Source organism: Notolepis coatsorum, assembly GCF_963971535.1.
Source record: "Notolepis coatsorum genome assembly, chromosome: 18".
Classification (NCBI taxonomy): domain Eukaryota; kingdom Metazoa; phylum Chordata; class Actinopteri; order Aulopiformes; family Paralepididae; genus Notolepis; species Notolepis coatsorum.
Genome location: NC_140182.1, coordinates 71257741 through 71284387, shown reverse-complemented (window position 1 = coordinate 71284387; position 26647 = coordinate 71257741). Strand labels below are relative to the sequence as shown.

General features: G+C 43.1%; 1 protein-coding gene across 1 annotated transcript in view; it reads right to left on the bottom strand.

The window, feature by feature from the left end:
* The window catches only part of b4galnt3b (beta-1,4-N-acetyl-galactosaminyl transferase 3b), a 123519-nt gene that overhangs the window by 30973 nt on the left and 65899 nt on the right, over positions 1-26647 (bottom strand). The window contains exons 8-13 of the mRNA XM_084335233.1: positions 21708-21786; positions 20783-20849; positions 11959-12096; positions 9601-9710; positions 6161-6261; positions 4716-4737 (exon numbers count right to left, since the gene is read on the bottom strand). Of these exons, the coding sequence (XP_084191359.1) occupies positions 4716-4737; positions 6161-6261; positions 9601-9710; positions 11959-12096; positions 20783-20849; positions 21708-21786 (517 nt within the window). The remainder of the gene's footprint in view (positions 1-4715; positions 4738-6160; positions 6262-9600; positions 9711-11958; positions 12097-20782; positions 20850-21707; positions 21787-26647) is intronic.

Here is a 26647-nt window from a genome sequence, read left to right as displayed (position 1 = left end):
CACATGTGACTCAGATCTGTTTTTTCACAAATCAAATGGAATCTGATCTTCTCTAATCTGATTTGGGCCACTTTAACATGTGGTCCTAAAGCAGATGCAGGTCTGATTTGTTTGAATTAGCTGCATTCAACTTGTAAATTAAACTTACATTAATTAAAAAATTTATATTCTTTTGATTGTTCACTTCTTTGTTTTTCCTTTAGTTTCAACGTCTTTAGTTTAGTTAAAATTGTTGTAAATAATGGAGGGTGGGGATAGAGAGAGAGAGAGAGAGAGAGAGAGAGAGAGAGAGAGAGAGAGAGATAGATGGGGAGAGAGGGAGGGAGAGATAGTTAGAGGGAGAGAGATAGAGAGGGGGAGAGAGAGGGGGGGATAGAGAGAGATAGATATAGATGGGGAGAGAGGGAGGGAGGGAGAGAGAGAGAGAGAGAGAGAGAGAGAGAGAGAGAGAGAGAGAGAGAGAGAGAGAGAGAGAGAGAGAGAGATTCAAACCCAGGATGGTAAACCAACATGCAACCTGTGTATTACTTCATCTGTGAGCATTGTGCTAAATCTGTATGTAGTTGTCTTACTGATGGCAAGATATACAAGGGTCGAGGTTACTCTGATTTAACATTGGACTGATTCTAATCAAAGAGCTACTTCCACCCTCTGCTGTGTAGGATAAGACAGCGCCCTCTATTGGTGATACTAGTAACAGCATTATATCTCCACATTTACCCCGTGACTGTATCTCACATGCACAGCACAGATATCATATAACAAGGCTATTCAACAGCTTTAGGGTGGGGGCCATGAACCACATCACACAAAGAAAACCTAACTCCCTGTCCTACAATCAAAACATCATAACTTCATCCATGATCGCCACAATGGTGTGGGCGGTGGCAAATTAAGATTTAAGATAAGATAAGATAACGCTTTATTCATTGGTGTGGGGAAATTCAGGTGTCGACAATGGCAGTGAAGAGAGGAGGAGAGGTACAGGTAGGGAGGATAAGGAGCCAAACCACCAGGATAATAGGAATAAAATATACATTTCAAAACATCCACAATTATACCAGTACCCAAGCAGTCAGTTGTCACGTGCCTGAATGATTACAGACCTGTGGCACTCACCCCCCTCCCTGCTAAATGTCTAGAGAAACTGGTCAGGAAACACATCACATCCATCATTCCGGCCTCCTTTGACCAATATCAGTTTGCTTATAGGCAGAACAGATCAACTGAAGATGCTATAGCCATTGTGCTTCATACCGCCCTAAAACATCTAGAGAAGAAAAACACCTACGTAAGAATGCTCTTTGTCGACTATAGCTCTGCCTTCAACACTACTGTTCCCCCTCCTACCCCTCCAATTACATCATCAAGTTCGCAGACGATACCACAGTTGTGGGTCTCATAACAAACAACAATGAGTCTGCCTACAGGAGGGAGGTGGAGGACCTTACAGCCTGGTGTGACAATAACAACCTGGCGCTCAATATAAAGAAAACAAGAGAGATCATAGTGGATTTTAGAAAATCAAGGCCTGACCACTCCCCTCTGCTCATCAACAACGAGGTAGTGGAGAGGGTCACTAGTCCAAGTTCCTGGGTCTCAGTGTGAGTGAGACCCTGTCCTGGAGCACCAGTGATCGGGAAAGCCCAGCAACACCTATACTATCTAAGGAAGCTGAAGCAGGCTGGCCTGCCACGAAATCTCCTTGTCAACTTTTACCATTGTGCGATTGAGAGTGTGCTGACCTACGGTGTGTCTGTGTGGTTCTCCAGCTGCACAAAGGCAGAGCAAGAGGCTCTACAGAGGGTGGTGAAGGCGGCAGGCAGGATCGTTGGGACTCCTCTACCAAACATCACCTCCGTCTTCACCTCCCGCTGCCTCCACCGCTCCAAATGTATCATCAAGGACCAGTCTCACCCAGCACATCACCTCTTTCAGCTCCTTCCCTCAGGGAGGAGATACCAGTCCATACATGCCAAGAGTACAAGATTTAAGAACAGCTTTTTCCCCCAAGCAGTCAGACTGTTAAATGCTCATTGACTGTCCCCTCACGTGCACCATGCACTTACCTGAACTTGATAATCACTGATTACCACCCATCATGCACTTTATTATTTAAAATATTCTGTTATGTACAGTGTTATATGTGTTATGTGTTCATGTATGTATATATTGTATATTGTACTACGGTCTGTGGGAGCTCCCCTGAAATTTCGTTGTATATTACTGTGCAATGACAATTAAAAGTCTATTCTATTCTATTCTACATTTAAACATAAAATGCTGCACATAAAGCACACAGTACTTTGTTTACAGCTGTTAAGCAGTGAGCTGCATTTAGAAACATTCTCAAGTAAGGTAGGATAAGGACTTTCAGTTAGGATGTTCCTGTAATGTGGAGCTAGATTATACAAAATTTAATTTATGCAGGAGTCCTACATGTTCTGCTTCTAATTTGAGATCCATGCATGTATACTACAGTAGGGCAGCTGCCCTGAGAATGTCAGACTCAGCAAAACATGTTGTTTATGATGAGATAATTAGGCTGTAACATGTTACTATTAATAGAGGGCTATTAGAGGGTATCTCATCTGCACCTTTGTTTATCCTTCTCATATTTGTTTATTCAGAGTTAATTATATTGTTTACACCGTTTACTTTTTCTCATATATTTATATTCAAATCTAATTGTATTGTCTATATCTATGTCTTTCTACTATTACCCTGCCCATACCTGTACCTCCACGTTATACTCTTCAGTGACGTTAGAGTCATCAGTGATGTTAGAGTCATCAGTGATGTTAGAGTCATCAGTGACGTTATACTCTTCAGTGACGTTAGAGTCATCAGTGACGTTAGTCATCAGTGACGTTAGAGTCATCAGTGATGTTAGAGTCATCAGTGACATTAGAGTCATCAGTGATGTTAGTCATCAGTGACGTTATACTCTTCAGTGACGTTATACTCTTCAGTGACGTTAGACTCATTAGTGATGTTAGAGTCATCAGTGACATTAGACTCATTAGTGATGTTAGAGTCATCAGTGACGTTAGACTCATCAGTGACGTTAGAGTCATCAGTGACGTTAGACTCATCAGTGATGTTAGGCCTGTGAGTGACATTAGGCTATTTCTGCTTCATTGGACAGTAGAGATGGGAAACATGGAGGATAGAGGGGGGGATGACATGCAACGAAGGTCAAGTGTTGGGATTTAAACCCACAACTTTGCAGTCACATGGTCTATGCCTTAGCATGGTGAGCCACTAGAACCCTCCCAGTGACTGTTCTCATGGTATTCACATGGCTGAGAGGTGTACAGTATATGAAGGTTAACATACAGTCATGAATCCATGCAAAGGTATGGATTATTTTTATCAATACCATTATCCACAATATACACATAAGAACAAATACATACTGTATATTTTTTTGTTAATGAAAAACATGTTCCTTGCAGCAGTAATGGGGGGAAAAAAGGTCAAAGAAAATAAACCATTTAATAAACCATTTTGACTGAAATAGCACCATGACAATTGTATTACAAGATAAAATAGAAAAAAGTTATATCATAATGTAGTTTGTAGGGATGTGCATAACGGTTATTTTGATAGCCGGCTCTTCGCTGAAGGAGAGGAGAGGTACAGGTAGGAACAAGGATCCAAACAACCGAGATAATAGGAATAAAATATACATTTAAATGAGGGCTGTCAGTTTATCGTGTTAATTAGATTAATTAATTACACAGCAAATGATCGCTTTATGAAAATTAACTCAAAATTAATATATATTTTTTTCTCATTCATTCCATAATAACGTAGAATAAACATTTACAAACTTTTTTTAAATGGTCCATTTGCATGTTCTTGGTATATGATTCTAGGGACATCTATGGATCTCAGGGAATGTATTCCCAGTGTCAGAAATACTGTGTCTGTTACTAGGCTTGAGTAAATAGTAATGAACCAGAATATCAATAAACATTATTATAATTTTTTTGACTGTGAATAACACCATGCTAAAATTTACCAGACCTGACAAATCTAAGCAAATGAATAAAGGGAAGATGATTAAACAGAAGGTTTTGTAGATACAGTACTGAATTCTGCCATCCGGACACATGCAATTTGAAATATGATTATAGAATATAAAATATCAGGCCTAAAATGGTTATGCGATTAAAATGTGATTAATTAGATTAATTAATTACAAATCCTGTAATTAATTATATCAAAAAATGTAATCGCCTGACAGCACTAATTTAAACAGTTTAATACACAGGCATGCGCTGTTAGAATTCAACTCAAGTACTAAACAAAAACGTGCATGCCCAGTGTAGTGAAAGGTCTTGAGATATAAGTTTGCAAGAGAACTACCGGTAAATGGAAATCTTTTCTGGGGCCGTGATAAAAATGCTTGTTTAGACTAAATAATTGACTCTGCTCTAAATTCTCCGGTAGAGAAGTCACATGTGTTCACTTTATTAAAAAAAAACATGAATCCAAAATAATATATAAAAAACTTGAATGAACCGTTAAGAATAAGGTTAATTCACCGGCTAACTGGATATCCTTGTACACCCCTAGTAGTTTGTACTGGAAAACGAAATACCGTCAAACCTAAGAAAAACATTGTGACATGATATTTTGTCCATATTCACATGAGGATTATTTTCCCACGAGTTCTGCATGTACACAGTGGATCAAAGCGGGTTTACAGATGTGTAACACGAGTCTCTTCTGAGAGAGATGGGGGAACTGGAACCAGTCATTAGATACTGAATCTGATAAGCGAAGACAATGGAACAAGATAAACAGACCCCAAGGGCTCAGTGAGCGTGACAGAGCCGCCTCGTGCTAATTTTTTACACTTAATGTCCACAATCGCTGCTCCAGCTGCTTGCCGAAGGAAATGTAAAAGAAAGGCAGATGGCACTAATTGACCTATCTCAAACACCGCCCACTTTTCTTGATCCTCCAATCACAAATGTTGCTTCCCGCGCACAACTGAATTCCAAAACAGAGTTATATGCTTCTTCAGTGCAAGGGTTCAATTCAGTTTTAGCTCAGAATCTATCAATGAGCCAATACAAAATTAGACAAGGGCTGAATTAGAATCTCAGGCTGATTAGCCCCAAGGCTTTCCCTAATCAATCGTATAGGGGCGCAGCGCCACTATATATTTAATAGGGCTGTCAGTTTATCGCGTTAATTAGATTAATTAATTACACAGCAAATTATCACGTTTATGAAAATGTACAGACTTTTTTTTTAAATGGTCCATTTGCATGTTCTTGGTATCTGATTCTAGGGACATCTATGGATCTCAGGGATTGTATTCCCAGTGTCAGAAATACTGTGTATGTTACTAGGCTTGAGTAAATTGTAATGAACCAAATGAGAATATTTTTTATCTTTGACTGAATAACACCATGCTAAAATTGACCAGACCTGAAAAATCTAAGCAAATGAATAAATGGAAGATGATTAAACAGAAGGTTTTGTAGATACAGTACTGAATTCTGCCATCCGGACACATGTAATTTGAAATATGATTATAGAATATAGAATATCAGGCCTAAAATGGTTATGCGATAAAAATGTGATTAATTCGATTAATTAATTACAAATCCTGTAATTAATTAGATACATTTTTTTAATCGCCTGACAGCACTAATATTTAACATTTAAATTTGCAGTGAAAGCTTAGGGCCAGCTTAGAAACAGATGCATCATTGTCTAATATGTAATTGCTCTGTCCTCTGTTTCACTGTGTGTGTGTGTGTGTGTGTGTGTGTGTGTGTGTGTGTGTGTGTGTGTGTGTGTGTGTGTGTGTGTGTGTGTGTGTGTGTGTGTGTGTGTGTTTTCATGTTCAACGTTACATAACTATTGTGCAATCTTATGCATTGTACTTAAACAAATTACTTATTTGGAACTCAACCTTGTATTTGCTATTTTATTGAAATTATGTTTTTTAAGTTGCAGGAAATGACAGGAAATGACCGCAAATGGATTTCTCTATTGCAAATGATTTAGCCTCCCAGACGGGTCCCCCTCCGGACCACCCCCTAGCCATGACTCCCAGCACCATCTTGTTAGAAAGTCCCAGGGTAAAGCCCTGGTAAACCCTACGCATCCACCTTCCCACCCCTGTTTCTCTCACCTCTCCAGGTAGAAGGGGCTCTCGTGGTAGAAGCAGCTGTTCTCTGTCTCCATGTGCGTGAGCCGCGTGTAGTCGTTGGGGTAGATGTAGGACATGTGGACCTGAGGAGCAGAAGTCTCACTTTAAGAACTAAATGTAACATGAGCTCCAGGTTCTCCGTCCTCGCGGTGAACACAGGTGTGCTTTGAACTCGAGACAATAAGAGAACAAAGGACTGCAGGGCAGGGTACACATGTATACTGCCTTTCCCCTGGTGCGCTGTATAATGGTCACAGAGGCTATGTTCACACTGCAAGCGAACGTGGCCCAAATCAGGTAAATGGTGCATTTATATAGTGCTTTTATCCAAAGCGCTTTACAACTTATGCCTCACATTTGACCCATTCACTCACACATTCACACACCGACGGCGACCATGCAAGGTGCCAACCTGCTCATCTGGAGCAGTTAGGGGTTAAGTGACTTGCTCTAGGACACTTCGACACGCTGCCCGGGAATCGAACCGAGAACCTCCGGATTACCAGACAACTGCTCTACCCCATGTGACTCAGATCTGATTCTTTCACAACAGTGTGAACAGCACAAATCACATGGAATCTGAGCTTTTTAATTCTGATTTGGGCCACTTTCATACATGGTCCTTGTAACTGAGGGGTACAATTCCCTGACTGTATTAATCAAGTATGGTATCATTAAACCACTACCGTCTTATGTACATTATACTGGCCATACCGTACACAAGTATATGATGAGAACACTTCCCCACAATGAATCGGTTCTACACAAAGTTGTCTTTAAGTATTTATTAGCAGCAAGAATACATAATATACTTCACTCTAGATGCGCTTATAAGGCAAAGGAATGTGCGTAGGCAAATCAATAATGAATGTCCATTCTCTGGTTACGCATGAAATAAGAATACAACCTGAATATTAGGAATTATATCTATTGTACTCTGGTAAGGTAGCAGGGGATACTGGTAGAGGGTTCCCACCGGTTGTAAGCCAGCAGGGGGAGGCAATGCTCTAATGCAAAGTCTGGTTCCACGGGGACTCAATAAGCTCTTGCTCGGGGAGGCAATGTTACTCCCTGTATCAGCGGACGAAAGGCAGCCGCTGTAATCCCAGTATGCGCGCAGCACAGGTGGAAGCCGGTCAGCCTCTCCAATAGAGACGGGCTCGAATGATGCTCCTCACAGGCAGGTCCCACAGCAGTGGGTGTAGACGATTCTTCTCCGCTCTAACAGCCTGGTCCAAAGCAATAATAATAATCCAGTCGGAAAGGGGGTCTGCATTCACCGGTGTAGATCCTCCGGTGCGCGGTGGTTCACACCAACCAAGTTGAACTTGACGTTACTCAACCAAGCTCTGATACTCCACTATCCTATTCGCACGCGGCTATAAGTGCTCTATTTAGACACACAATTGCTCACTTCACTTGGTCTTTGACTCGTGATGAAGGCTTACTAGTAAGGAGCGAACGATACGTTGAACAAACGTATTAGGATAAAACAAGACTCTATTTTGGGGCAATACGGGCCCTACTTCACCGCACGTTGCATAGTGGGTGAGGCTTCACTTGGGTAACTCGAACTCGAACTGAACTGCGGACTGAACTACTTCTGTATTCACCTGCGCCATATTTATATGTTGGGCGAACAAACTAGTACCAGCCTTATTCCTGTCTCGTAGTCCTGGGCAGAACCGGGCATGTTGAGACAAGCCTTGACGGTAGCTTTGAACTCGACTCTGGGGGTAAGACACTGGCGCTGGTGGCACGCTATCCAATAAGAGAACGAAATATTATGGTCTGTAGGCTACTAGGTTAAAGGGATATTCCGTGTATATGTACAAAGAATACACAAGGGATATCAAACGATATACAAATATTATGCAATATATATCAATCAATAAATACATATATTCGGTTTAATCTGACCCTTTGTAACAGTCCTAAATCAGATACAGGTCAGATTTTTTGCAATGTGACCTCAGTCATGCGACTTTCACTTCACTCTAAGTCTAGATTAATATCTGTAATTATTATTATTATTATTTTTACATCGGGCGGCTACGTGGCGTAGTGGGCAAGGCGCTCGCCACAAAATCTGGAGAGACGCTGGGCTCGCCTGTTCGAGCCCAGCGCTCCACATTTGCTTTCAGTTTAGCTGGTCGTCCACAGTAATACACATTGGCTGTATTACGGGGAGGGAAACTGAAGGGTGGGGATCGGGCGTTGTGGACAGCGACTCCTACAGGTCGGTTGGTGCGCCTGCGCAGTAGAATCAGGAAGTGTCGGGGGCAGCGTGAGCCTCCCACGCGTTACTCCTCGCCACTGAGAGATCGAGCTGCGCAGGTGAAAAGATGCGACTGCTGTTACCTCAAGTACCGGAGGGGACTTGTGCTATGTATGACTTAGTCCACATTGCAGCCGGCTTGTGGGAGGCAAGAAACAGCGTTCGTGACAGGGGAGGGTTGAATTGGATGATACGAAATTGGGATGGGAGAAAATATAGAAAAAATGGGAGAAAAAGTGGATACAAAAAAAAAAATTTTACATCCATCTTCTTTATTGTTCATTTTGCGCATGAGGTCAGTTAAGGAGTGTGACCATTTCACACTGGAATCTGATATTGGCCAAAAAATTTGAATAATAAATTAATGTGCACAGCCAAACAAAAGAGATCAGATCTGAGCAATAAATCAGAATTGAGCACTAAGGCTTGCAGTGTGAACGTAGCCAAAGTCCTCACACCGAAAACAAGCTGATTATCAAGGGTTACGGTTAGAATTGGAATTAGAGTTAGAATAAGATTAAGATTAAGATTGGGCATATAGAATGTACGGTTTATTTATTAATTTATTTGTTTATTTGGACGGGACAATGCTAAATTAATGAACACCGTGGAGTGTAAAAATTGCCGGATTTAGCACAAGGCTAATTTCCATCCGTTGTCCCCAAACATAAAAACAGGACTAATAAAAACAGTAAGAAATGTACAAATACATAAAAACAGGACACATAAAAACAGTAAAACATTTACAAATACATAACAGCAATACACAGAAATACTAGTGGCTAGAGATATGTCACATGTGGTCACATGACTGGTTGGTCTTCAGCCATTTTTTTTGTTGCCCTCTAAAAGAAGCAAGGGTGGGGCTTTCCCTTATGGAAATGGTGAGACTGTTCCACGTTTGACTGCCTTTTATGGACGTTTTGGCCAAACATGGACCATGCAGTCACCTCTGGTGTCTGACCTGGTGCAGAGTCCAGTCTTTATTTTTTAGTAGATGAATTCCTGTACATCTACATTAGGGTAAGGGGCTAGGGAATGAATGTACGTCAATACAATGTCCTCACAAGTAAAACAAGTCTATGTGAGTGTATGTGTCATGAGATTTAATAGTGTAATACAGATCATTAAGTAGTGTACTCACAAACTGCAGGCCCTGGTAGCGCATCAGAGGGAAGCCTTTGATGATGTAGCTGGGTTTATAGGAGCAGTCGGGCAACACGCCATGGAGGAACCTACTGCTTATCAAAGGCACTACACACACACACACACACACACACACACACACGCACACACGCACACACACAGTAGAATGAGTATCTATGGAGTAAGATGTACCAGTATACCGAGAAATCGAGCATTGTCCCAAACCTATGTGATAGTAGGCAATAAGTGTGTGTTCACACATACCTGAATTTCCCCAAGGGGATTAGTAAAGGAACACTTGACTTGACTTGTGTCTCTCATGTCATAGTCTCACCCTGATAGAAGGTAGTTTGTGTGTGTGTGTGTGTGTGTGTGTGTGTGTGTGTGTGTGTGTGTGTGTGTGTGTGTGTGTGTGTGTGTGTGTGTAAGTGTGTGTAAGTGTGTGTGTGTGTGTGTGTGTCAAGTCAGTTTTATTTATATAGCACATTTACAAATGACTAACAGCCAAACCAAAGTGCTTTACAACATGATGAATACACAAAAATTACATAAAAAGGTAAAGTACAGTACATATAAGAAAGCAAGGGCAAAGTGCAATATAAAAAGAGACAGGAAAATTCGACACCATCAGCCGTGAGCTGCTCTGGAAACTCCTCAACAAACTTGGGGTACCACCCAAGTTTCTCTCCATCCTTCAGCAGCTGCATGACGGGATGCAAGCCAGAGTCCAGACGGGTGAACTCCAGTCAGAATCCTTTAAGGTTAATGTTGGGGTGAAGCAGGGCTGTGTCTTGGCTCCGGTGCTCTTTAATCTCCTCCTCTCTGCCGTCACCTGCCTCTTCCGCCGAGCCATGGGACATGAAGACGGTGTCCATGTGGAATACCGCCTTGATGGTAGCCTCTTCAACATCCGCCGGCTCCAGGCACACACAAAGACAAAATCCTGCCAAGTATGTGAGCTACAGTACGCTGATGACTGTGCCATCTTAGCTCACAGTCCAGAGTCTATGCAGCATGCTCTCGACACCATATCCAGCCTGTACCAATCCTTCGGTCTCCAGGTCAACATACAAAAAACCGAAGTCATGTCCCAACTCACTTCCCGAACCTCTACACCTCCCAGTTTTCACATAAACGGTGTTCCACTCAAAACAGTGGATCATTTCACCTACCTCGGCTCCACTCTGTCCTCATGCTGCTCCCTTGACGCGGAGATACACACACGTATCAATAAAGCGGCATCATCCTTTGGACGCCTACGCAGCAGGGTTTTTGAAAACCGAAACCTGAAGATCAGCACCAAGGTTGCCGTTTACAACGCAGTATGTCTCTCCACTCTGCTCTATGGAGCAGAATCCTGGACCCCATACCGCCGGCACATCACCAACTTGGACGCTTTCCACATCCGTTGCCTCCAAAGGATCCTCGGCCTGACCTGGGAAGATCGAGTCCCCCACACAGACATCCTCAACAACACCAACTCAATCTGTATGGCCGCAGCTGTGGCCAAAAAACATCTTCGTTGGATAGGGCACACCATACGTATGCCTGACCACCGCCTGCCCCGCCAAGTCCTCTATGGCCAACTGAGAGGAGCAAAGCGGGCTGCTGGAGGCCAAAAGAGACGCTTTAAGGACTACACCAGGGACCTCCTAAAGTGTGCAAACATCACGCAGCTTGAAACTCTGGCACTCGACAGATCAGCCTGGCAAGTCACTTGTGCCACTGCAGTTTCCCAAATACACCAAACGAACCAAGACCGAAGATCTGAGAGGCGCACGCAACGACACCAGCGGGCGGCTGGCATCCCCCAGGTATCTGGCTTCCCTTGCGCCATCTGTGGACGGGTGTGCGGCTCAAGGATCGGACTCAACGCCCACGAGAAGTGGCACCAGCGGCAGTGTCGCTAACTCCCCTCCCCACCCCCCCCTCTCCCCATCCCTGGAGCAAGCGTCATCATCGAACACGATGGACAGCTAAGAGAGTGTGTGTGTGTCTCACCCTGGTAGAAGGTAGTGTGTGTGTGTGTGTGTGTGTGTGTGTGTGTGTGTGTGTGTGTGTGTGTGTGTGTGTGTGTGTGTGTGTGTGTGTGTGTGTGTGTGTGTGGCACCCTGGTAGAAGGTAGTGTGTGTGTGTGTGTGTGTCTCACCCTGGTAGAAGGTAGTGTGTGTGTGTGTGTGTGTGTGTGTGTGTGTGTGTGTGTGTGTGTGTGTGTGTGTGTGTGTGTGTCTCACCCTGGTAGAAGGTAGTGTGTGTGTGTGTGTGTGTGTGTGTGTGTGTGTGTGTGTGTGCGTGTGTGCGTGTGTGTCTCTCACCCTGGTAGAAGGTAGTGTGTGTGTGTGTGTGTGTCTCTCACCCTGGTAGAAGGTGTCTCTGGGGTCGTCCCTCAGCATGTCAGCTTTAGAGCCGGGGGGCTGGCTGCTGGCAGAGTGTGTGTGACTGGCAGCCGTCTGAGGGATGTGGGTCACGTCACTCATCAGCAGAGCAGACTCGTCTGGAGCGGGAAGCCAGAGCGCATCAGGAGGAGAGATGCAGCAGATGAGCAGACTGGTGGTTTTTGTGGCTATACTTTAGCAACTTTTAGCTTCTTGCATTGCACATAACTAAGTAATTTGCCATGCCTATGTTACTAACTAACTACTATGCTAATTATGTCTATACTACTATGCACTCAAGACTGTAACGCTCAAGTTGGACACTGTTGACGAACAATGTTACCTACCCTTAGCTGCCAGAGTTGTACCCTTCCTGCTGACTTGTTGTACACAACTTGTAAGTTGCTTTGGATAAAAGTGTTCAGCTAAATGACTAAATATAAATGTATGACACTCTCATCATTACTGTTGGTGGGTTTTTATTTTTAATGTTGTCCTTATTGTCATGTTTCAAATGGCAAACGTTTAGTAGTAGTAGCTTTATTCAGTCATCACACACAATATACAATATGCACAATCATTCCAGACTATCAACAGTCTTTGATTCTGGCTGACTGAAAAGGTACAGGCTGAAGCATAATGCTTATACTGTATATACATGTCCTATATGTCCTTACTGTCACATCCCACCTGGCCCTGCTCCTTTCCCCCCACCTTTACATGGACTTCTTCCCCCACCGGTTCATGAACAATTCTCCTCACTCAATCATGGACTACCCTTACCTGTTCCGTCTCTCCTTGTACATTTATGTTTGTTTAGTTTATCTATGTTCCTTTGTGTTCTCTCCCTCTCGCCTTGTCTCTCATGTTCCCCTGTCTGTTTTAAGTACACTTCTTGTCTTGCATTGTGTTATCTGTTTAATCATAGTCTATAGTCTGCATGTTCTGTTCCATGTGTGTCTTGTCTGCCATTGTTGTAGTTCTTGTACAGTCTATTTCCCCTCCCAGGTGTTCCTCGTTATAATCAGCCCTTGTGTGTATCGTTTGTCAATTAGCCTTGTGTATATTCTTGCCTGGTCTCTGTGTGCGTTCATTGTCTTTTGTTGTCTTGATGTTCTGTTCCCTGGATGTCTTCTTGTACCCATTCCTTATGTTACGTTTATTCCTTGTTTGTTTGTAATTAAATACCCCTGGACTAAAACCTCATCCACCTGTCTGCACTTGGGTCCTGTTCCCACCACTCAACCGTGACACTTACATGTCCTATAACAAAGTGAATTACTCATTCTTGAATTCATATCAGCATTGTTCCACAAGTTAACCCCAACAATAAAAATACATCTATTAATTAATTAATATGAATCCCTTTCTTAGCGTTTTGAACAGTAAACGTACAAACGTCTCTCAAATCACATTTTCCTCGATTGAAAAAAAACCTACTTCGCTTTAGCTCTGTACATGATTATTTGCATTATTTTATAATAAACCAAATCATTACATTTCACAACATGAGATTTGTGTGGTCATAGTGATCAGCCTTAACACATTGGTCGCCAAAAACGTCGTAAGTCGTTATTGCCCGCCAATTTCTTCGCCATGGCATTCATAATTCATCCAGCCAACCTCCGGACTCCAGTAGGACCCTGTATGAGATTGCAACGCCTCAATACCGCCGCCTGGTGGATGGTCGGACGAGTTACACTCTCGCCAAAACCGGAAGTGCCGATCGGTGCGTCGAGGAAATCCCTCCGGCAGTCACATCTTGTTACGGGACTCCAGACAAACACTATAGTGCATTTGGATCGCTTTCTAAACTTAATAATCAATATGATTTCGGCGTTTATTGCGCCATACAAACCGGAAATGGATGTAGGAGATTGGCGTCAAATAATTGGGATCTTTCTCCTCCAGTCTCTGTTACTGACGATCAAGGAATTATAAACGACCCCCCCCCCCCCTTTCCTTCACGCATGATGAAGCATAATGTATACCGATCATATACATTGAATTTTTTAATATAGCGTGTATAGGAAAGAAACGCCAATCGATAATCTATATATGCTTCAGGGCATATAACTACTGTTTTTGGAATTACAGCAGAAAAGATTAAAACATACTTATATGGGGGCGTGGCTAGGCGAGCAATGGAGTAGTACGCTTTTCTGTTCTCGCTCCCGTCGAGTCTCTACTTTTTGTTGTTTTATCTTAATTTAATAAGTTTACGGATTTACATAACTTAGTGAATCTTACTCAGGGTACATTTGTTCAAACCGTTGGTAATTTTTTTACACGGACAGATGGCATCAAACCTTCGCAAATACGGATACGTCCCGACTACAAGTAGGCCTGAGAAAGCCTCGGGTTCCGCCTCTGGGCCACCACCGACCACACCGTCAAAGATTGCCGGCGTTGATACCACAGCCTTAAAGACGGAGATTCTCCTCGCGCTGAAATCCGAAATCGCAGAGATAATACAATCGGAATTAAAAGGTGCACTTTCCAAAGAGTTCGACCTTATCAGAAATTATTTGAAAGCGATAAAGGAGGAAATGCGAAGCTGTGTAGCGACACTGCGTGTGGACATGAACAAAATGGAGGTTGCGGTTAAGGACGTGGAGGGTGGTCTCTCGAGGTGGTCGGACGAGGTGGCAACGCTACAAGTCACAGTCGAAGACCTAAAGACGGAGATGACTGGTCTCAGGGGAAAGTGTGACGACATGGAAGGAAGGATGAGGAGGTGTAACGTGAGGATACTTGGAGTAGCAGAGACGGACGGCTCAAGCTCCACTGCATCGGTCTCAAAACTACTGAGAGACGTGCTGCAAATGGACGATGAAGTGCTGGTGGACCGCTCGCATAGAGCACTGGGGCCGAAGAGACCAGACGGGAAGCCCAGTGCTATCGTGGCTAAACTCCACTATTACCAGGATTGTGTCGAGGTGCTGAGACGGGCGCGCGCGGAGGCTCCATTACAGGTCAACGGAAAGTCTATTGCAATCTTCCCCGACTATGCCACGGGCGTCGCGAAGGCCAGGGCTGCGTTTACGGAGGTGAGGAAGATATTACGCGGCTGTGAAGGCATCCGATACAGCATTCTTTTTCCAGCCCGACTTCGCATCACGCACGGGGGGAAAGAGAAAGAGTTCACCGATGCAGGGGAGGCAATGAGCTACGTCAGAAAGAACATTGTGCGCGCAGCGGCGGGTGAGACCACATAGAAAGAGAGATGTATCGGTGTGTGCATGCTGCTTATGATATGCAGGCGTTGTGAACAATGTATCATATTAACTACAACAGGACAATATATATATAGAGGCTACTGTAATGTCTACTGTGTGATCATTTATGTGTAGCATCATCTGCCTAGCATTGAGAGGACACCACTGGACACTATTTACCAAGCTAAGTGACTCACCAACCTCCAGCAAATTCGTTGCCCTATACTTATGATGTACAGACGATGTGAACAGTGTATAATTTTGGCCCCAATAGGACAATGTGTGTATACACATACAGACATATAAATATGTACACACATGCTCACACCTAAGATGGCGCACGCGCCTGCATACCTAATGGATGCACTACCTAGATTCTAGGCGTACTACACACACGTGGGCGCGCACTACGCGCATGCACAGACACACATTAAGACACGTATACACATTTACACATTATACAGACACGGCGGCACAGACCCACACACTCACACCTACACACCCATACGTTTACACCTTGGCTGTGTCCGATACATCCATAAACACACACACATAGGATCACGTGCACGCAAATGCACGAACACTGAAGGGCATATGCCCAGGTACACACCCATTTGTAGACGCATGGACACACGCACACTCCCACACCTCTTCCAATTTATTTTATTCTATATCATCCAATCAGGCACCCTTTTTTGTGTTTAACGGGGCATGTTGGTTGCCCTTGCTCGGGAGTAAGATTTTGCCTTATTTCAGGGCCTGCTTGATGTGAGGTTGTTAATGTTAATGTATTATTGTTATGCTTACCGTTCACCGCTGCCACCTATATTACCCTACCTGGTTGGGTGTATCCCACTGGACAGCTGAAGACCTTATATAATACCAAGATCTAAGTACTTTTTTTTAATTTTTTTTACTCTTATTTTTCTTTTCTTTCTCTTTATTATTTTCTTTTACCTAAGGCGCTCGACGGGGGCCTGAGTGGCTGGCTCCATAGGTAGAACACCTCCAACATAAGCACATTATGTGTAGATTAGTTTCTGAAGGGTATTTTGGGCACCTTGTTTTTTATAGGTGTCAGGGGGGGGGGGGGGGGCTTGTACATTCAACATGCTTAACTGATCAGACGTCTGTTTTGCTTTTCACCTGCAGTTGTGCTGAGCTCTCTATAGGTTCCAGATGCATGGCCTCTCTCATCTACTATGATCGACACGGGTGATACCATGGGGCTGGAAGGGTGCTCTGTCAATTTTGTGAGTTGGAATGTTAAATCACTCAACCACCCAGTAAAGCGTAAGAAGGTACTTACACATTTAAAACAACTCAATGCAGACCTATCGTTTTTACAGGAGACGCATTTAAAAACTGCGGACCATGCTCGACTGGGGGGAGGATGGGTGGGACAGATGTATCACTCCAACTTCCACACAAAGGCCAGAGGAGCAGCCATTTACTATGTCAAGTGTAGAGGCCGACCCTGCAGGGCGCTATATTATAGTGGTGGGGAAACTGCATTCATTTCCGGTCATTTTGGCTAATATCTACGCACCAAACTGGGACAACCCTACGTTCTTCACCAGCCTTTTTTCCCGCCTACCGGATATGACCTCGCACCATCTCATCCTTGGCGGCGACATGAATTGTGCACTCTCCCCGGTGCTGGACCGTAGCTCGCCCAGGAAGGCCCCCCAGTCTGGCTCATCACCGTGCAATCCGGCGTTTTCTTAAATCATATGGGGTGGCTGACGTGTGGCGGTTTCGTAATCCTACATCCAGAGGATACTCCTTTTTTTCCCCGGTCCATAATACCTTCTCGCGCATAGACAGCTTTCTCCTGGATAAGAGACTCCGAGTCCTTCCCCTTGTAACCAAATGCGAATACGGAGCGATAGTTATCTCGGACCATGGTCCCTTAGTTATGAAAATGAGTATCCCGAATACACGGCTCGGCCACCGCCAGTGGAGACTCAACCCGTTGCTTCTGTCGGAGGAAGCCTTCACAAGCTTCATCACCTCGGAAATTACATTATTTCTCGACATTAAGACTCCGGGAATGTCTTCTTTAACCATTTGGGAATCACTGAAGGCGTACTTAAGGGGACAGGTGATTTCATATTGCGCCAACCAAAAGAAGATACACACGGCACGCCTTAAGCAACTGACGGACGAGATTTTGGAGATAGATAAACTACATTGCCACTCGCCATCAACCGACACGTTGAAAAAACGTATATCGCTGCGAACTGAGTTTGACCTCCTGTCAACGTGACAGGCTGAGTACCCTTATTACTAAAACGCGACAGGGGTACTATGAACATGGGGAGAAGGCCGGACGGATACTTGCCCATCAGCTGCGACAAAGAACTGCCAACCAGTCCATCCCCACTATCAACGACGAGCGGGGCTCAAAAGCCACTGACAACCTTAAAATTAATAAAAGCGTTAAAACTTTCTACCAATCGTTATACACCTCGGACTCGCAAGTGGGGCCCTCCACGCTAGACGATTTCTATAGGACCCTCCATGTCCCAACAGTCGACCCAGAGAGGGCCGCAGATCTGGAGGAGGGACTTACGGTTGCGGAGATTACGTCAGCGATTAGATCTATGCCGAGTGGCAAGTCCCCGGGGCCAGAAGGTTACCCTACAGACTTCTACAAAAAATTCTCAACCCAGCTGTCCCCACTGCTTCTAGCCGTATTTGACGAATCATTCTCGACAAATTCTCTTCCTCCGACCATGCGCCAAGCGGTTATCTCAAGAACCCCCTGGAATGCGTCTCGTTCCGTCCAATTTCCCTCCTTAACGCCGATGTCAAGGTTCTCGCTAAAGTTCTGGCCCGTCGTCTGGAGGGGGTTCTCCCCTCGATTATCTCGCCGGACCAAACAGGCTTCATCAAGAATCGGTACTCTTTCTTTAATATCAGGCGCCTCCTAAATATCCTGTATAGCCCCTCTCCACCCGGAACACCTGAGGTGGTCCTCTCCCTTGATGCGGAAAAAGCGTTTGATCGGGTGGAGTGGGACTATCTTTTCCACGCTCTGGAGAGGTTTGGGTTTGGCCCTAAGCTCATAACTTGGATTAAAATTCTATATACGTCTCCGATGGCTGCCGTTCACACCAACAACAATCTATCCACCTACTTTGAACTCCATAGGGGTACGAGACAGGGATGTCCTTTATCTCCACTTTTCGCGATCGCAATGGAGCCCCTTGTGCTGGCTCTGAGGCAGAATACCGATATCAAAGAAATCATGCGCGTGGGCTCGGAGCATAAGGTCTCGCTCTACGCGGACGACATGTTGCTGTACATATCACAACCCCAAACAAGTCTTCCTCGGTTGATGACCCTACTTGCGTCGTTTTTTTATGCTTTGATGGCCAGTAGCGGCATTCGTGTTGAACACTACAGATGCTGATCAGCTGGATCGATATGAAAACATTGTTGGATCAAGCTGAAATTGATGTCAGATAGTCCTTACCTTTGATCGGGGGTATTCCAAAAAGAATATTCCAATTGTCTGATCGCAATTTCCAGTATTGGTGTCCATCTGGTCCGAGACATAATTTGGCACAACTTATGGATCGAGTGTGCCAGATGTGTTTCGAAGTGGTCGGATGAAGCAATTTACACGGCTCTGTCTAAATTTTGCTAAGTGTAACACAGGGTGAGATAGATATAAGGTTTCAAAGGGTGGACAACACTGCCATCTAGCAGGATCTGGCCGGTACTGCACCCTCGGGTCCCAGTATGCCTTTTAACGACCTGTTCCACCCGACGGGGTCGGTACCGACCCATAAATGACATTATGATCATAGATCATATTTTTCAGAGTGATGCAAAAAATTTGTGATTTTAAAATCAAACGTTTTCAAGTATTAACATCACTAATATGACACAAAAGCATGTAGAATGTATATTATCATCAATATGTTAGTTTAGCAATAGGTTAAAAGTGTCATTATATCGTTTTAAGTTTTCGATTTACTGAAGTCTACCGGGAGGACGGCGACCATTTTGAAAATTTAAACCATGGGAATTGTAGTTTTTTTGCGGCCATTTTGTGGAGGGGATGCATAGCTGCCGATCAGCGTTGGAATTTTTTCGAACTTCACTTCCTGGCAGGTTCAGTGGGGGTTCAAAGTTCAGCGTTCTGAATGAATAATATCAATAACTGTTTAATTATTCGGGATAATAAGCCACAAAAGGTAACGTTTTTGACAAATATTGAAACGCAGTTAGTTTCTCCTCCCTATTGTTAGCATGTAGCAACAATTAGATCTGAAATTTGTTTCAAAATGGTTGCACTGTGGTAAAAATAAAAAAGTACAGTACATTACAGTAGATATCATTATCTGTTCTTATGCACGCCTGGTGATACTAAATCCAAATTGAACTCAGGCATTTGAAAGATAATATATGTATATATATATAAATGTGCGAATTGGCTATAATAAGGTAATTTATAAGCATCTATTCTATATTCTATAATATTTCAAATGGCATTGGTCCGGATGGGAGAATTCAGTACTGTATCTACAGAACCTTCGGTTTTATCATCTTCCCTTTATTAATTTCCTTAGATTTTTTTGTACACATGATCTCAAAAGGGTACTGAACGAGGTCAGTGGCAGTTTTTTAAGTTTGGTCATTATTATCATGGTGTTATTCACTGTCAAAGATGCAAAGAAAAATCATAATTCATATTCTCCTTTGTTTCATCACAATTTAAGCAAGCCTAGTAATAGACACACTATTTCTGACACTGTGAATACATTCACTGAGGTCCATAGATGTACCTAGATACCAAGATATGCAAATAGCCCTTGTAGAAGTAGAGCAATATTCCATTTACCTAGGTATATATTTTATGCAGATTTTCACATCGGGTGGAACAGGTTAACGGCAACATACAGGTCCTTGACATTGAATAGAATATTAAAATCGAAAAAAAAGAAAATCGGACCAAATAATGAGTTTACTCGTTGTTGGCGTTCAACGCATGGCACCCAATAACGAGTAAACTCGTTGTTGCCGGGGAATGAGTTAAGTAAGTTGTGTCACTTCTCACAGATCATGTACTGAAATGTGATCTCGGTCTTGGATAAATGGAAACCCACCCACACAGTCAACCTTTTGCTCTGCCTGGAAGAGGTTATGAGTCACATAACCAATGGTTTGTCAAGCATGGTAAAAAGGCGAACAATGTTTCTTTGAAAACATGATGTAATGTTTTAGAACAGGTTTGGGAACTTGTGTCAGTCATCGACTCATTATGTGGGAGATTCATTCTTGCAAAATCTGTGGTCTGTTTTCTGGTAATAAGGTGTCTGAGGGGAGCTCCAGTAGCTCACCGCGTATCTCGGCGCTATTTCGGCGTTGGGGACAACCGTGCGCGTCACGGATCTGGGGTACACGAGTTCGACTCCCGGACTCGCCGTATTTTCTCAGAGTGTCTTCCCCTGATCTATATCCCATTCAACCTGTTTCTGTCGGTCATGCTTGACCAGAAAAAGCGATAAACGCTAAAAAATGAAGTTTAAAAAAAAAAAGAAATAAGGTGTCTGAGTGGTTGGGTTGTACTCACTTGTGTAAAGGGAGATGTGACCCGAACCGATGACCATGAACCTCAAACCCTCCTGGTTGAGCCGCCACTGTGTAAAAAACAAATACACAAATACATACATTTACCACTGTGTACAAAACAAATACATACATTTACCACTGTGTGCAAAACAAAACAAATACATACATTTACCACTGGGTGCAAAACAAATACATACATTTACCACTGTGTGCTAAACAAATACATACATTTACCACTGGGTGCAAAACAAATACATACATTTACCACTGTGTACAAAACAAATACATACATTTACCACTGTGTGCAAAACCAATACAAATACATACATTTACCACCATATACATACCCAAACTAAAACACATTTACCACTGTATACGGACCCGAACTAAACACATTTACCACCGTATACGTACCCAAACAAAAAACATTTACCACCGTATACGTACCCAAACTAAACACATTTACCACCGTATACGTACCCAAACAAAAAACATTTACCACCGTATACGTACCCAAACTAAACACATTTACCACTGTATACATACCCTAACTAAACACATTTACCACCGTAGATATACCCTAACTAAACACATTTACCACCCTATACATACCCAAACTAAAACACATTTACCACTGTATACGGACCCGAACTAAACACATTTACCACTGTATACAGACCCGAACTAAACACATTTACCACCGTATACATACCCTAACTAAACACGACAGAGCAAATGGAATGACCGTAAATGGAAGATGACATGAGGAGTGGAGCGAGGAAAGAAGTCGAGTCAAGTCAAACGTTCCTTTGTTTATCTCCTTGGGGAAATGCAGGTGTCATAGCAGCATGGGGGAGGGGAGGTATAGGCAGGGAATTTTGGCACGCTCAAGTCGGGGATATGGTCGTCCGGGACCGGACACTCACCGCTACTTCCACGTGGTCCGTCCCTCTGTCGTTCTGCTTGTGGATCACCTCGAAGAAATACCTCCTCTGGGAAGAGAGCCTGGTGGGTCGTGAAAATGACATCATCAGCAACACAATGACTTTTACAGTTGTACTAAAACCTCCCTAGACTAGTCATTAAAGGCACCACACACACCTCACTCTGGCCCGAGACACCGCAGGAGGGAGGCATACGGAATAGGAAGGTATAGCGGCATGGACACATGCGAAGGTATGGGTTTTTACTGTATTGTCATCCATGATATATATATATATACATATTGTAAACATATACTGTATATTCTATTCTAATCTATAGAAAGAGATTCCTTGCAGCAGTATTCAAAAAGTAAATAGATAATTTTGAATGAAATAGCATCATGACACTTGAACCCTTGCACTGAAGAACCATATAAGTCAGCCTTGAACCTTTTTGGACAGCCCATGTATTTGCGGTTTTCAAATCAATCCAAATCACTTGGGTGTGTGAATGTGATATATCACCAGAAAGTACTCAGTCTCTACTGTCTTTAACTATGAATGAACACAACACTCTAACTTACCATCTTTTGATAATAAAGTTCTCAACCTCTACTCTGACTTTAACTATGAATGAACACAACACTCTAACTTACCAGCTTTAGATAATAAAGTACTCAACCTCTACTGTTTTTAACTATGAATGAACACAACATTCTAATTTACAACTCTGTACATACATCTCATTAGCAGCACTATACCCAGTAGTACTAATTTATATATTTTAATCTCATGTACATTGTATATTAGTATTACACATTATTGTTACATTTGCACTCTGGTTGAATGCTTAACTTATTTTCGTTGTACTGTACTTGTGATGTATAATGACTCATTTGAATCTAACTTGCCATCTTTAGAAAATAAAGTTTGAAAACAGCGTTGCTCTGAAAACGTTAAAACGGACGTATACGGTTCTTTCCCGGACGCTTATAGCTTATCCGCAACAGTAAGTTACTTCCGGGGTAGGCCTGATTGGCCCCGACAGGCACGTGACGCGCAACTTTCTCTGCCGCGCGGCACGCTCCGCGGAGCCGAGCGGCAGAGCTTGCGGAATTACGTAACCGTCCAAATACGCCATGACTTTCATTCGGCGCTTCAGCTCACCTGGCAGAGCAGCGGTCCTGCGATCCTGCGGTCCGTTGTTGGTGAGTTCGAATCCCATCAAATCTTTTTTTTTTAACGTGATTTTTTTTTTAACATGTATTCTTTCGCCGGTTAAGGTTAGGCATGGTTAAGGTTAAGGTTAAGGTTAGGCATTGTTTCGGAGTTGGTTAAGGTTAGAACGGTTAAGTTTAGGCGCTGTTAAGGAGCTGGTTAAGGTTAGAGTTTGTCTTAGAGAATGGCAATATTCTTTCTATGGTTAAGGTTAGGCATGGTTAAGGTTAAGGTTAAGGTTAGGCATTGTTTCGGAGTTGGTTAAGGTTAGAACGGTTAAGTTTAGACGCTGTTAAGGAGCTGGTTAAGGTTAGAGTTTGTGTTAGAGAATGGCAATAGACAGCCTATTTCCGCGCGACAGCTCTCAGCAGCCTCGTTGCGCGTCCTGAGTTTGCCGCGTCACGTGCCTGTCGGGGCCAATCAGGCCTACCCCGGAAGTCACTTACTGTTGCGGAACAGTTACAGGCTTCCCGGACAAGCTAGGTAATTTTGAAGACTTGTGTGTGTTGACAGGTGGACTATCTGGGTTCAAACATGGTTAAGAAGTTTTGTGTGAAAAGCTGCCACAGAAAGATCTCACAAAAAAACATTGTTTATTTTTCTCATATTTTTATAATCAGATTATAATTGTATTGCCTATATTTATGTCTTTCTACTCTTACCCTGCCCATACCTGTACCTCCCCTCCCCCCTCCCCCATGCTGCTATGACGCCCGAATTACCCCAAGGGGATCAATAAAGCAATATATATTTTTTTTATCCACTTTTTCTCCCATTTTCTATATTTTCTTCCATCCCAATTTCGTATCATCCAATTCAACCCTCCCCTGTCACGAACACTGTTTCTTGCCTCCCACAAGCCGGCTGCAATGTGGACTAAGTCATACATAGCACAAGTCCCCTCCGGTACTTGAGGTAACAGCAGTCGCATCTTTTCACCTGCGCAGCTCGATCTCTCAGTGGCGAGGAGTAACGCGTGGGAGGCTCACGCTGCCCCCGACACTTCCTGATTCTACTGCGCAGGCGCACCAACCGACCTGTAGGAGTCGCTGTCCACAACGCCCGATCCCCACCCATCAGTTTCCCACCCCCTAATACGGCCAATGTGTATTAGTATGAACGGCCAGCTAAACTGAAAGCAATGTGGAGCGCTGGGCTCGAACAGGCAAGCCCAGCGTCTCCGTCATTCGTGGCGAGCGCCTTGCCCACTACGCCACGTAGCCGCCCAATAAAGCAATATCTTATCAACCATCATGGGAGAAACTTCCACCCTTATGTTTTCTCCCCCATTTCCTTATGTTTAGCTGTTTTAGCGATTTCTATGAATGAGTTTCTTTCAATGCAAATCACTGCAGGCGATCCCCCAGAGATGCCGACCGGTGTCCATAGCAACAGCCTAACTTCCTCTGACACGGAAACGAACACAGTTCTTAAGGAAATGAGCACTGTTTTATACAAATCCGAGAGGTGTGGACTGTGCTTTCAGAGCTATAGCAGCTCTGTTTCAGACTCTACGGCAGGGATCTCATCTTCTAGGGTCTTGCGTTGCACAGATCTCTCCTCTAGATGATTTATGGTATTTCTGGTTCATTATTAAACAGCACAGAGAGTGACGGGAGGCCTGGGGAGGGATGGCATGCTACAACAAAGAACCCTGGAACAGGACAAAATGTCATTCCTCCTTTTGGAATGTAGGCTTTAGAATGTAAACATATTGCAGAATCATATGCTGCATATCTAGACACATCATACTGTAATAACAGTGGAGCTGCTACTAACAATTATCCAACTAATCGATTCATCCATTTATTATTTTATTGATTAATGGGTGCGTCGAAACAATACATTTTCATCCCCTCAAAAAACAGACAAAAGAACATTTTCATTGAAGTTTCCGTTTTCTTTATTATTATTTTTATAAATAGTGCTAGTGGTTCTGAATTAAATGATTCTTCTTTTTTTGTATTTCCGTCAGACTAGACGCTTTGGAACGTTTAACTGCCACTAATGAAATGTTTCGAAGCATCGATGCAGTAATTTTGTATTAATCGCTTTTTCTCCAACTCAAGTCAATTCATCATGACGTGCGTATATTATAAATCCTCTAAATGATTTCACAAGATATGTTCCACTAGGGCTGTTACAACTCATATCAATATTATAACTTTGAAAGAAATGTATGTATTCAACTACCAAACTGTAAATAAATAATAAATGAATAAAAGTGAATTGAAAACGTATCACTTTTGGAAAAATGTGTCTGCTATGCAAGCCAATAAATGGGTGTTACAAATGGTAATAATATAAAATGTTATCATTAAAATTAAAATGTAATTAACCTGTTAAGCTGTAGCCCTATTTTCAGAAATTCCGCCTAAAGGTACATGCCCAAGTTAATGGAGATTGCTCCACTTCTACAATGCCAATTTGCATGTTCTTATCTAGAATCTAGGAACATCTAGGGACCTGGGGGTATTCCCAGTGTCAGATATATTGTGTCTGTTACTAGGCTTGATAAAATTGTGATGAAACAAATGAGGATATAAATTATGATTTTTTTTGCATCTTTGCCAGTGAATAACACCATGTTATAATTGTGCCACATCCGACCTCGCTAACTGAGCTCATTCAGCACCTTCTTGAGATCAAAATGTAAGCAAATGAATAAAGGGAAGATGATTAAACAGAAGGATTTGTAGATACAGTAATAAATTATAATCCATTTTAATTATAAATTCATATTTGACCTTGAACTTGACCTAGACCTTAATTTTGTCCAAATCATACATATATGGAAAGGGGAAAGGCTCCTCTTTCCAATGGCAGTGTTATATCTGGATTTAGTCATTTCCTCACGGTTTTACGATAAAAGAGATATAATTAGCATATTTCCAATAAATTCATATTTTCGGTAAATCTTAAAAACATCTGTAAAAATGAAAATATACACTTTGACTGATGTTTTGATAGGGTTAAGGTGTTTACTATTGGCTACATTTGAAAAAGAAACACAACATTAAAACCAAGGTGGGCCCTCTTGAGGACGATTTGCGACACGCCACTTTGCCAACCTCTAGCGGCTCGGGTGTGCTTAAGCACAGTATTATTATTTTTTGTATCTACTTTTTCTCCTCCCTTTTTTCTGTATTTTTTCTCCCATCCCAATTCCCCCCTCCCCTTCCTGGTCGTTGCGCGCATTTGCCCCCCACTTGCCGGTCTAGGGAGCCCTGAAGTCTATCACATGCTTCCTCCGACACACTTCCTCTTCCTTCCTGGAGACAGCCAGCCGCTTCTTTTCACCCGACAGCGAGGACTCTCACTGGGGAGGTGTAACGTGTGGGAGGATCACACTACCCTCCCCAGTTCCCTCCCTCGCTGTGCAGGCACCCTGGACGACCTGTAGGAGTCGCTGTTTACAACGACCAGGATACACCCCTTAAGCCCAGTATTCATAGTCAAATACTATTACTGGATGATTGACAGCCATATCTGGCCCTACTGTGCAAACAAGCAGGTGAGGAAGACTAGTGGGAGTCGAACTGGTCAAACCAGAGGTGGTGGCAGAGAGGAGGATGAAGAAAAAGCCGGTCCAGGTACATTTCTGTTATTATTAAACCACCCTATACTGGAAAATCCCTCCCACTACGGCTGCACGATTCTTGCTAAAATGTGAATCACGAATTTTCTCTCTAAGAATTGAGATCATAATTCTCTCACACGATTCT